The sequence below is a fragment of the Lissotriton helveticus genome, chromosome 1_1 (assembly GCF_964261635.1).
Source record: "Lissotriton helveticus chromosome 1_1, aLisHel1.1, whole genome shotgun sequence".
Classification (NCBI taxonomy): domain Eukaryota; kingdom Metazoa; phylum Chordata; class Amphibia; order Caudata; family Salamandridae; genus Lissotriton; species Lissotriton helveticus.
In genome coordinates this window covers 1,377,089,235-1,377,103,009 of record NC_136057.1, presented here as the reverse complement: position 1 = coordinate 1,377,103,009, position 13,775 = coordinate 1,377,089,235, and the positions used below count along the sequence as shown (strand labels likewise).

Genomic DNA, 13,775 nt, shown 5'->3' with positions numbered 1-13,775 from the left:
TCCATTCTATTCCTACCCTCTGGGCGAAAAATAATCTATCATGGAGTCAGCGGCTGAAAGACTTTCTTTGAAGAAAAACAACTTGGAATGTTTAGGAAGGTAGGATCCTTCTAGCATGGTTATCCCGATTTTTTACCTGGTGTCAGTGTGTTTTGGACTAGTCTGACTGGGATCCTGCTAATCAGGACCCCAGCCACTGTGCTTCTTTCCTAAATTTGACATGGTAAGTACTTTGATACCTCCACAATTGGCTACTGGTGTACCCTTGCAAGTCCCTTGTATATGGTACTAAGGTACCCAGGGCATAGGTTCACCAGGGGACCACCATGGCCTGCAGCATGCATTATGCCACCCATGGGAGACCACTCAAACTGTGACTACAGGCCTGCCATGCAGTCTGTGTAAGCTGATGCTAGCACAACTTACGACAGATATAAGTTTCCTTAAATTTGAGGTCACTACACTTAAAACCTATAAGTCACCCCTAAGGCAAGCCTTTCAATCCTGAAGGCAGGGTGCTGGATTATAAATGTGAGTGTGCCCCTGCATGAGCAGGACACCCTTACAAACCCCGGAGTCGTTTCTCCAGGCTTTGTAAGTGCAGTCGGGCCATTTTAATACATATAGTGGTCATTGCAAGATGTCTAACAATATAATGTCTGCACCAAACCCAGTCATGTTTGGTTTAATAAATGTTGGAATCATACCCCAACATCGATTCCAGTGTTGGAAGTATGATCCCATGTACTGAGGGCTCCCTTGGGGTACCCTCATGTTCTCCTGGTTACAGCCTTTCAGGGTCTGACAGAAAGCTAGTGCTGCTGCCGACCACAGACACGCTTCTGACCCACTGCAGTGAGCCAAGCTCGAGCAGGGGAGGTAGGAAGGTAGAACAATAGGTTTCCTGTCGCAGGGAGGTTTGACCACCTCCCCAGACACGATTTAATGTATTGGGCTGGGGTGGGGGCACTTGCCAGTGCCACCAGACTGCTTTGAAGGGCAGATTTGGTGCCCTCCTCGCATACTCCAGCTGGAGCCAGTTCAGGGAGACCTTTGCTCCCGCTCCGGTGTGAAACTGAACAAAGGACATGGGAGTATCCTCCCCTTTATCTAGACCCTCTTCTGGGAGGGACCCCTGAGTTGTTCCAACACTTTCCCTAGGGTACTTAAGGGCTTACCTGTGAGTGGCTCTTCAGATTTGTCGTGGGATAAGACTCAAGCCTGAAACCACGTCACTCTCCGACCGTCTGGACACTTGGACTTCGCTAGACTTTGCCTGGAACCGAGACTGCATTAAGAAAGACTCCTGCAGCTCCTGGTCTCGCTGTTATGCAATTCTTCTTCATCATCTGTGTCTGTGCTTCTTCCAGGATCTTCAACAGACCTGTGGGCATCAAGAACACCCAAAGTAATCTCTCTTGGAGTGAAGGAGTCCCTTCCCTGTATCCGCAGGCCCTGCAACAAAGCTGACAGGCCCTGCTTCTGCTCCTGATGTCCCACGGAGTTCAAAAGGCTCAGCAACACAGGAGGTGGTTCCGCAACTCCCTCGAGGCCTGACCTGTCCTTTCTGCAATTTTGAAGCCGGTATCCTTTGTCAGAACCGCTCGGACCAAACCCCTGTGCACCGCATCAGTTTGCCATTGCCAAGGCTTGTTGGCTCTTCATTCCAGAGATCTTGGGCTACAAGAAGCTCCAGCCTCTAGCATCTCTTCCTGGCAAGATCATTGTCCTCGCCGCATCCTCTGCACCTTGTGCCTTCATCTTTGGTGAGCTACTTGAGGTCCTCTTGCGACTCCTGTGCCTTTGTCCTGTGGTTCCTCCTGAGGGTCTTCTCCTGCTTTAGTGGGCTCCTCTACTTCGGGAGGCCTTCTCTGACTCTCCTGCATTTGGTGAGTCTCTTGGACCTTGCTGGTCCCAACCTTGCTCTTCATCACTTTCCAAGCCTGCTGCAGATGCCAAGGCTTGTTGGTGCTCCCGCCAGACTCCAACGCCCTAGTTCTAGACTTCCAACATGGGACAGCTTGTGCATGGGTCCTGGTCTTCCTCCGTGTACTTGTCCTCACAGCTGCAGCGACATTGTCACCGTCATCACTCTTGCATCCTCCAACATCAGTGGGCATTGTTCTTCTGTCCCCCCTGGTCAGCTCAGAGTGGCATAGACTCTGTCCCCTCTGCTTGCAGGTTCTTCACTTTGAGAATCCACCCTTGGATTTCACCAGACTCTTGCACCTTCTTCACCAGTGGCACCTTTAATGAAGACCCCCATTGTGGTCTACGGTGGTTTCATATGTCACTTTGCACCTATAAACCCGGCTTCCCTGGTGCAGGTATCCTGGTTCCTGGGTTATACATGGGTGGGGTGGCTCTCCAACCTTCTGTCTTCCACCTTTTTTCTTCAGCGTCCACTGGGAAGGGTCCTCTTTCTTCAAAACTGCAACTGTGACTTTCCTGTTGACTTCTATTGAGCACACAGCTGTGTTTCCACTCTTCACATCCTCTGTTAGGTCCCTTGGTACTTACCTTGGGTGGTTCCTTGTCCCCAGCTCTTCTGAGTCCCCTGGTTCAAGTTCCGACTTTGGTCTCAGTTCGCATTCCACTTTCTTAGTACATGGTTTGGTCTCCCCCTGGAGACAACAGTGTATTGTGCTTACTTACCTTTTCACAATTGAAGTATTGTGTCTATTTATGTTGATATCTCTGGGTAAGAGATATAGCAATGTGTTAGTGAGTGTTATGTAATAAATAGACATATTTTTATAACTACACTGTGTGGTCCTTTTTCGTTTAACTTACACTACATGATTAGATCTGGTAAAACAACCTGCTCAACACTCCTTCAAGATAAGCTTGAAGGCTGCTCTCCACAGCTACCACTTAGAGAGCTCTCTATAGTTGTCTAAGGCCACTAAATCACCATAAGGGTTGTCTGGATTAGTGCAAGGTGCTTCACTTAAATAAGTGTGCACCATATACTGAGCCAGTCTCCTACAAACTGGAAATGTCCGAGCCGAACACTAGATGGCAAGAGGATTCAGAGTATATGAACCTACTTCACTAAATGATATGAACAGAAGCTTACAGGGTAAGTAACATTTTTATTTCTGCACGGTCAAAATGACCAAACACACAGTTTCACTTGTGGGTATTCCAACCAACTCTATTGTTATGATGCTTCAAGTTAAGGCTAGGTCTTTTCCAATCAAATGAAAAATATAAACCCACTCCATGTTGCAAGGAAAGGAGGATTGTGTGCCAGCTTTCCAGGATATCCACAGCAGATAAATTCCCATACAAAGAATCAGAATCTAAATCTAAGCACAGATTACCGTGAAAATCTGGCAGGGATCTGCCCGTTCGGAATCCGTTATTGGGTTAGATAACTTTATAACTCTACACTGGATGACTTTGCTAAAAAGATTATGGCAGGTTCTGAACACTTTAAGTAACCTTCTGCTTTTGCGGCTGTACAACATAAAAAGTCACCATGGCACATTGGAATAAAGATGTGCCACAGAAGCCTGTGCAGCCCCTTCTGGAATATAGATCCAACTGGTACACATATAGCTATTCTAAGGGGATGTCCCCGCATTAGCATAGGAGGGTGGCATCATGCTAATGATGGAAAAACCTTGCATGTGCCTCCACTCTTTATTAGGAACGCAGGCGCAGAGGAAAGAGACAATCAGGAGGTGCACCACAAAGAAGTGGCACAGAATACGCCGCGGGGTTCCAAGGACCCGCTCAGACAATCCGCTGCAGGCGAGTGCAGTCACGCACACGCCCCACCTGCTGGGTGTTCTCTGGCCTCTTTAAGAAGCACGCTGGTTGCCACCGACTGTAAAAGAGGAAATTGGTGCATCAGACAGTCGCCTTTCAGCATTGAGGTGTCCCCAGGGTTGGTGCAAGCTTGTGACTGCCCTGGCGGCAGTGCATTGTCTACAATAGGGCTCACTGGCCAGGTCTGTGCCCGGCTCATCCATTTAAAATTAATTGTACTGTGGTAGTGATTAGGGCATGCACCCTGCAGATAATAAGGCCCCTGGTGTCAGGTGCATTGTGTTTCCCCAAATTACATCCATGGGTCACCCACCTCCGTGTGCTCACGCTTAGCTTAGTCCTAACACATACCTATACGATAGCTCATTGAGTTGAGCACCCACTGAAGAATTCTTTGGGTAAGTGGCTATTGACAGGTATGTATCCCAGTAGGGCCTAAACAGCCCCTCTCCATTTTGAGATTGATAAAAGTGAGTATCATTGAGTTTGGTGGTAAAAGCACCCAACAGTTAAAATCCAGTGAGAGATGGTTAGGTTTCTGACTTGCTCAGTATACATAATCTATGATATACCATGCATCACACTTTATCCACCCGAGGGTCATATTAACACATTGTATAGTCTTTCACTCACTCCTGCACAGAGGAAAACAGCCTCATATAGGATCCCTGGTTGTGCTGTTGTTTATGCACCCTAATGCATATGCTTCCATCTATCAGCTTTTGTCCCCATGGCGTCTATTCTCCTTTCTCTGCTTCCTGCTCTTTCTGTTTTCTTTGCTCCTTGCCTTCTGTGTCTCTTTGATCATACGGCCCTATAGCCCAGAGGCTTCACCACTTGTACCCGGTTCTGTCTGCTTCTGGCTCTTTCTAACATTTTTCTCTCTCTGCCACACGACCTCTATGCTCTACCCCCTGCTCTTTATATTTTATTATTTTATTTAATGCGATTTAATATAGCGCGAACATTACCCGTAGGTGCTTCCCTCCCTTTCTTTTCTCTTTGTTCCTTGTCCTCTTCGTCACTCTGTCCCCTCGTCCCTCTGATCTCTGTGCTCCATCTCTTGCAATTCCTGGTCTCAATGAACCTTACTCTCTGTGCCTCCCTGGTATCTTTGTTTCCAGCTCTCTGCATCCCATGCACTCGGATTTTGTATGCCCCTGACTTCAGCTGACTGTCCTCCTGGCGTTCTCTCCTTGCTCCCATCATTGCTTTCTGACCCCCCTGTCTTGATCTATATAGTCTTTGCTTTCATTGCACTTTATGCACCTGTCCTTTATTCTCTTGTTAACAACACGACTTGACTTGTTGTCTCCTCCCCCAGCGAGGAGAGCCTGACTGCTTTCTTCTGGATACAACTCCTGGTGGCAGAGCGCCAGCTGACGGAGCTGACACCGAAGGCAGTGAACCTCACCCTGTCTGGAGCTCTTCACGCAAGTGCCAATGGAACCGGGAACTTTCACTCCGCGGAGTACACCATTGATCCCTACTCCCTGGTGACACTGGGTACGTGGCGCCCATACCTATGCCTTGTTCACCTTGGCCATCTAGCTCTACTGAAGTTGGGGAGGTAGCACAGAACCCCTACTATTTGCCTGCACCGGGTGCTTGTCACTGATCTCTAGCCACAAGGGTATGAAGCACTATCTTCTTGGTCTTTTATGGTTACTTGGCACTCATTTGTGTATCTTGGTCACATTAGCTATACATCATCAACTTTAAATGCTGGTGGGTGTGACTTTTGTGCAGCACGTAAGGCAGCAAGGAGTATGATTTATTTATTTGGAGGTTTTATAAAAGTGCTGGATATGCCTTTTTGGTTGCTTCAGAGAACAGACTTTCTTGTGAGGAAAGTCTTTTTTCAGTGTACAGATGGGGCGTTGGAATCTGACTGCTAATGTGGTCATCTTGATTCTTCAGCCTCAGCCCATTTTGTACATGGAGTATAAATGTAAGCGAGCTGCAGTTCTTTTTTCAAGTGTTCCTGAACTAAATGCAGCTGCATTCGGCTCTAAGGTTTGTGCGGGGCCAGCAGTTTTGGTAATCAGAGCCACATACCTGAAGGTATAGCTGGTAGCAGTGTTTGTGCTGAAAATACATGAAAACAACACAGAGGCACTGTACAACTTTATGCAGCCTCTGGCGATCTCAGTGTGGGATCTATTAGGTGTATCCTGCTCTTCCTCGAAAGCTGTGAACACAATCAGTTTGCAGGCGCTTTTTTTTCAGTGTTACGCAAGTAAAATCTTTGGTCAGGCCACTCTTTTGCTACAACCATGAGACCTGTGTGTTCCTACATGCTTGAGGCCTAAATAAATAAAATGGAACTGGTGTAGAAATGCTGCAAAGGCCCATTTGCACCGTCGCGTGCATAACAATGAATGAGAGCAAACTGATTTTGGTTTAGTTCATAGTTCATAAAATCAAGCCATTGTAGAGTTGAGTACAAATCAGGGGTGCGCAAACATTTTTGGTTAAGTTGCCAATTTTCGCCGCCCTTAACGTTTGTCAACGTTGAGCCCGGATGAAAAATCCTGTAAAAACGTTTTACATTTTTTTGGGAAGAATGTTTCCCAAACATTTTTGGAAGAGACAGCTGGCATTAAAAAACTGCTTTTTGGGGTATTGCTTACCATAAAACCTTATTTTATTGGATTTGTCCTTGAATCTTATTTGGCTAAATTCATAACCTTCTCAGAAAATGTAAGTTGGAAAATAACTTCACTTACAAAACTCTAAGTAACAATCTGGTTTGCCACCATTACATTTTAAAGTTAATTGCAATTTCATGAAGTAATTCTGTGCCCATGTAAAATCCTGTTTGACTGCTGTACTTGTACTGACCACAAGACACCTTTGGAACAAGTTGTCTCGGACTCTTTGTTCCAGCGTATTAGCATGTTGCTTTTAATTCTGATGGATGCTTCTAACTACAGAATGTTCACTCTTGTGATATTCCCCAAGCTCCAGACCGGATCCGCAAAGTTTTCATAGCAGTGCTCCACAGAGTGGAAGATCCATTCTCTGTACCCTCTGATTCCATGCAGACTCCGGTGACGACTTCCACTCGGGCTCCAAAACCCTGTGCCGGTCTCTCTTTCGGCAACGTAGCAGCTGATTTTGTGGGGGCTGGAGGGGATCCGATGCCGACTCCAGTGGCCGACCCTGAGCCAAATCCATCTGGACCCCAGGTGAGGTTGTGCTTCGACTCCACTCCAGTGCACCGGTTCTCATATAGCCTTATTCTGACAATACACCTCCACTACCATAGGGGTTCCATCATCTTTTTGGTTCTGACCAAAGTTTACCATCACCCAGAGATGACAATGGTGATGAATTGGATGTCTTACCCACATTATGATGATCACAGTTTATACATGGACATAAAGGTAGCCAGTATATTTCATACTTCCCCTGATAAAGGGTTGATTTCCCCCATGGCCCTCCATCGGAATAGAGTACTTCCTGTGCTGTGGTAATTCGATGTGCTTCTGAGGTCCAGGAACTACAACTGCCTTCGATTGAAGTTAAAACAAATGTTCTTACAGAATACTACAAATTGGGCCTGCTTCCTGGTAGCGCTTACTCCCATTCAACAAAGCCCTCACTGACATTCTAGTTCTAAGCCTTGCTCTTACCCACCGGTGAAGAGACAGGTGGCCTGATGCTGCAGATTGGTGTTCAGAAACCCTAATTTACTTATGCAGCATCCTACTCCTGAGAAGTTGATTCTCCAAAATTACACCAGCAAGTTGAATCCTAATGTAATTCCCACAACCGTCCTGGGAGTTGAAAAGGATTGAGGCTTTCCAAAAACGAATGTTCTCCTCGGCCAGCTGAGCCTTGAGGTTGGTCAATGCAGTTTGCCTATTAGGCTGATGTACTCAGGCCCTCTGGGACATGGCTAGCAAGATCTTGCCTGCGGTCCCAGAAGAAATTAGGGTCTCCTTGGCTCAAATCATTCAAGATGATCAGGATGAAGCTAAATATGGGATTTTTTGCTGGCTTGGATACTACTGATTGTGCTGAGGAGCGATCAGTCGGAACTATTGTAGTGCTCCATCGCCATGAGTGTATGCAATCCTCTGGTTTTTCAGGAATGAGTGAATGGGGATTTGCAATGCACATGACTACTCCGGGGAGTCTCCTGGCACCAGTGGGGAAAACCCTAAAAGTCTCGCAACCACTGCCAAACTTAACTGACTCACTGGAAAAGCCAGGATTTGAGTTTCCTATGGAATGCAATCTCCATCGGATTCACGTTCAGCTCCTGTGGGAGTTGATTCCCAGGAGAAGGGCAGACATTCCTTATGGATATGCCTTTCAATGGATCCTACTTATTCAGCGAAATAGTTGATTCCCAACTTAAAACACTTTAAGGAAACTCATGCTACTTCTTGTTCTTTGGGCTTTTTGACCCTTGCCACACAGTTTCCACATCAGATTTGGCTTTTCTGAGGCTATTCCAGAAGTTTGCATCAGGCAAACCACATGTCACCATGGGCATCGGTCCTCTTCCTCTGCGGCTGCAGCCTCCAAGCTACTTTATTTTGCCACTTTGTGGGGCACAACTAGTCCGAAGAAGACAGGATCAAACTGTTTCTCCTAGGGTGTCAATCCATTACATCTGATCCATGGGTTCTCCAAATCATTTAGCGTGGCTATGTCCATCCGCTTCTTTACAGCCCACTGCAGGCTTCTCCTATATCAGAAAGGCACCTATACATCTTACTGCAAGAGATGTGAGCTCTAACTTCCAAAAGGGGTATCAAGAAGGTTCTGGACTCAGAAATTGGGACAGGTTGTTACTCTCTCCGGTCAGTTTTAGACCTTCACCCTGTGAATGCCTTTCGGTGGAAGTGCGAATTCAAATGCTGACGCTGGAATAGGTTCTGTCTGCCATGGATCCAGATGTTTGAATGGTATTGGTGGCCTTGTATCTGTAAGAGGTGTACTTTCATGTAGCCTTCCTGTATTCACCCCTCAGGTATTTACAAAAATGATGGGGGGTGGGGGTCGCAGTCCAAAAAAAGAGGTTGGGGATACCAGTTTACCCCTAACTCGTTGACTCACTGTTGAAGGTGAGCTTGCAGCAGTGGACCATCCAGACGAGGGCAACATCCTGTTATTGTTCTCAAACAACGAACCATAGTCATTACCTGACTCCTTTGCACAGACTCCCTTTTGTAGGAGCTGTCTTGGACATGGTGTGGTTCAGGCCCTTTCCTCCATTGCAACAAGTTCAAGAGATTTGGGCTATGATTTTGATGTTTCAGAGTTTGTCCTGGATCTTTTGATATCTTCTTTTGGCCTGTTGCCCTCCTGCATCCTGCTTGTAGCCTACCCAGGTGGCATATGCAGGCTCTGCAGTGAAGTGTCAGTGGGTTCAGCAACAAGGAAACCTGTGAGATGCCATCCCTGTTTCGGAGGAGACTTCACAACATCTGCAGTAGTGGCTGCTCAACCACAATCTGACTGCGGGGGGCCCCTATCCCTCATACCCATAGCTCATGGTAGTTACAGATGCATTACTGCTGTGTTCATCTAGTTCCGAAGACCTTCCTGCCTTGAATCAAGGGGAGAGTGGTGCAGGTTATCAAGGACCACACCATTTCCAGGAGGTAACACAACAAGCAGGGTAGAGTGGGGTCCTGGGCCTTGTGTCAAGGGGCTCTGTGCCTTAGAACTGGTTAGAATGCCAGGACATCTCCCTGATCACAAATTACCTAGTGGGATCTTGGAATGCCAGTGGAGACAAGCTCAACTGGCGGTATCTCCCAGTTCACGAATAGCGACTGCACCCCAAAGTGGCAGAAGTTGAATTCGGACAATATGGAGAACCTAGGCGAGATCTTTTTGCCACCAGCGAGAACGCGTATTGTCTAAACATTTGCCTGTTAGCAGAGGCTAATAGTAGGACATGCATTTCAGCTGGAGTGGAATACAGGACTTCTGTATGATTTTCCACTACTGCCTCAGAGTTCTGGAGAAGATCAGAGCCAACTGGGTCCAAATCATCTTAGTGCCTCCGAATTGGGCCAGGAGAACTTGGTACCCAGAACGTCTGGGTGTGAACATCCTCCCTTTTATCAGGCTACCACTCCAGGAGGATCTTCTATCACAGAAGTGCAGGGTTCTCCATCAGAACATACACAATCTGCACCTCTATGTGTGTAGATTGAGTGGTGGAAGTTGGCTGCATTTGTTTTGCCACTCAAAGTCATTGATGTCATCATGCCTTCCACAAAGTCTTTTTACCTCAGGCACTGGGACACGTTTTTGGCCTGGTGTGGAGTCCGCAAGATAGCCCCATTAAAGGTTGAATATTTTGTTATTTGTTTTGTCTTTGGCCCAGCTGGTCTTACTGTAAGCACTATTAAAGGTTATTTGTTTGGCCTTTCTGTATTTATCATACAAACCGTCTTTGTTTTAATCACATGCTGTGAGGTATTTTCCTAAAGGCTTGACACACGTTTCCTCACAGACTGTTTGTGATGCCACAGTTTGGTCCTGACATTTCTCAGGTGTCCACCCTTCAAGCTGATACACAGCTGCTTGTTGCATCTCTGAGCCTAAAAACTGGCTTATTCATCACGATCACTTCAGCACGTTGTGTGAGGGAGCTCCAAGTCCTGTTGGTGCAACCACCCTACACCACCATTTTTCCAGGCAAACTGGTGCTGAGGATCAACTTGACGAATGTTGTGACCCTTTTCACATTGGGAATCCATCACCCTCTACCTGTTCTTTGCCCGTGCCCTTCCATTGAAAGAGGGGGAGACACCCCGTCAGCTGGACCCCAAAAGAGCTGTATGTTTTTACATTGATTGCACCAGGAGATTGGTGGACAATCAGCTTTTTTGTGGGCTCTCTAGGGCAAAAAAAGAAAAGGCGGTGCAGAAAAGAACTCTGACAAAGTGGATAGTCCTCTGCATTAAGATATGGTACCATAAAGCAGCCTCCAAAGGACAAAAGGGCCATTCCACCAGGGCCAAGTCTGCCACCACTGCATTGGCTTAGCTGTCCTTGACATTTGAGTGGTCGCAACATTGGTATCAGTGCACAGGTTCATGAAGAACTAATCAAAAAATATGGAGCCCTACAACGTAGTGTGTGCTACACCTCCTACAGGGAGAAAAAAGTGCAGGGCTTTTTTAAATAACCCTTACCCACCAGGGATACCCTTTGGTAGCATGCTTCATCATAGGGTTCTTCCCGTTCTGCTGCGGAATGGGGCGTGCTGCTTTCTATGAAGAGTACTGAATGGTATACACTAGATGATGGTAGAATAGGAGTCGCCTGGTAGGAAAGCTAATTTGTATTCCATCCTCTAGATGGTATTGTTAAAAAGGGAAGAAATGTAGAAAGTATGTGTGGTTTTGATGCCCCTTCTTTCAACAAGGTCTACATGTTTTAAGCCACTCTTCCCCATGGCTATCTTCAGGACGAAGGAACTCGCACCCTCATTCCACTCCTGATTAGATTTTATCATTATTGCAAAGTGTAGCAACTTCACACTCTGCAAGCTAAAATAAAAATTTCACCTACTTAGTGCTGTAGTCTTTCACACCTGTAATATATTAGGAGAGAATCAGCCTGCCATGATACATGGCACATATAAGAGTAACAGAACGCTTCACACCAGAAGGATAGGTAAGTCGCGGAATGCATACTAGCTTAAAAAACACCTCGAAATGATTAAAGCCAGTGCAGGCTGAAAGAGATACTCCATTAAGTGTTTAAGTGAGCAGGCCTGGTGCTTCTAGAGGGATCACTGACATAATATCGAGGGACATAATATCGACTAGCAAAAATATCGTTGACAAAATATCGACAGACAGAATATCGAGTTTGTATCTACAAAAAGGTAAGTACAAAAATATCGAGTTAAAAATATCGTTTACAAAAATATAGTTTGTAAAAATATTGACTTTATTAAAAACAGTGTTAAATTAAATTAATATTAAAAATTAATAACTAAAATATACTTAAAAATACTTAAATTAACTTATAATAATTAAATAATTAATGAAAGTTATAAAAAAAATGTTTACAATCATATTTGTTAAAACATATATATATATAGTAACATAATATAATTAAATAATATCCAATATTATTACCGTACGATAGCAGAAGTGTAAAAATTACTATTCCCACTCCAGAGAGTGCAACAGTAGGGAAAGCGTTGCATAGCGTAGGGATCAAAATTACTATTCCCACTCCAGTGAGTACAACAGTAGGGAAAGCGTTGGATAGCGTAGGGGTAAAAATTAATATTCCCACTCCAGTGGGTGCAACAGTAGGGAAAGCGTTGGATAGCGTAGGGGTTAAAATTACTATTCCCACTCCAAAGAGTGCAACAGTAGGGAAAGCGTTGGATAGCGTAGGGGTAAACATTACTATTCCCACTCCACTGGGTGCAACAGTAGGGAAAGCATTGGATAGCGTAGGGGTAAAAATTACTATTCCCACTCCAGTGAGTGCAACAGTAGGGAAAGCGTTGGATAGCGTAGAGGTAAAAAATACTATTCCCACTCCAGTGGGTGCAACAGTGGGGAAAGCGTTGGATAGCGTAGGGGTAAAAATTACTATTCTCACTCCAGTGAGTGCAACAGTAGGGAAAGCGTTGGATAGCGTAGAGGTAAAAATTACTATTCCAACTCCAAAGAGTGCAACAGTAGGGAAAGCGCTGGATAGCGTAGGGGTAAAAATTACTATTCCCACTCCAAATAGTGCAACAGTAGGGAAAGCGTTGGATAGCGTAGGGGTTAAAATTACTATTCCCACTTCAGTGGGTGCAACAGTAGGGAAAGCGTTGGATAGCGTAGGGGTAAAAATTACTATTCCTACTCCAGTGGGTGCAACAGTAGGGAAAGCGTTGGATAGTGTAGGGGTAAAAATTACTATTCCAACTCCAAAGAGTGCAACAGTAGGGAAAGCGTTGGATAGCATAGGGGTAAAAATTACTATTCCCACTCCAAATAGTGCAACAGTAGGGAAAGCGTTGGATAGCGTAGGGGTTAAAATTACTATTCCCACTCCAAAGAGTGCAACAGTAGGGAAAGCGTTGGATAGCGTAGGGGTAAAAATTACTATTCCCACTCCAGTGAGTGCAACAGTAGAGAAAGCGTTGGATAGCGTAGAGGTAAAAATTACTATTCCCACTCCAGTGGGTGCAACAGTGAGGAAAGCGTTGGATAGCGTAGGGGTAAAAATTACTATTCCTACTCCAGTGGGTGCAACAGTAGGGAAAGCGTTGGATAGTGTAGGGGTAAAAATTACTATTCCAACTCCAAAGAGTGCAACAGTAGGGAAAGCGTTGGATAGCATAGGGGTAAAAATTACTATTCCCACTCCAAATAGTGCAACAGTAGGGAAAGCGTTGGATAGCGTAGGGGTTAAAATTACTATTCCCACTCCAAAGAGTGCAACAGTAGGGAAAGCGTTGGATAGCGTAGGGGTAAAAATTACTATTCCCACTCCAAATAGTGCAACAGTAGGGAAAGCGTTGGATAGCGTAGGGGTTAAAATTACTATTCCCACTCCAAATAGTGCAACAGTAGGGAAAGCGTTGGATAGCGTAGGGGTTAAAATTACTATTCCCACTTCAGTGGGTGCAACAGTAGGGAAAGCGTTGGATAGCGTAGGGGTAAAAATTACTATTCCTACTCCAGTGGGTGCAACAGTAGGGAAAGCGTTGGATAGTGTAGGGGTAAAAATTACTATTCCAACTCCAAAGAGTGCAACAGTAGGGAAAGCGTTGGATAGCATAGGGGTAAAAATTACTATTCCCACTCCAAATAGTGCAACAGTAGGGAAAGCGTTGGATAGCGTAGGGGTTAAAATTACTATTCCCACTCCAAAGAGTGCAACAGTAGGGAAAGCGTTGGATAGCGTAGGGGTAAAAATTACTATTCCCACTCCAGTGAGTGCAACAGTAGAGAAAGCGTTGGATAGCGTAGAGGTAAAAATTACTATTCCCACTCCAGTGGGTG

General features: G+C 45.5%; 1 protein-coding gene across 1 annotated transcript in view; it reads left to right on the top strand.

The window, feature by feature from the left end:
• The window catches only part of TMPRSS6 (transmembrane serine protease 6), a 257,626-nt gene that overhangs the window by 82,053 nt on the left and 161,798 nt on the right, over positions 1 to 13,775 (top strand). Inside the window, exon 5 of the mRNA XM_078650238.1 lies at positions 5,102 to 5,283. Within this exon, the coding sequence (XP_078506364.1) occupies positions 5,102 to 5,283 (182 nt within the window). The remainder of the gene's footprint in view (positions 1 to 5,101; positions 5,284 to 13,775) is intronic.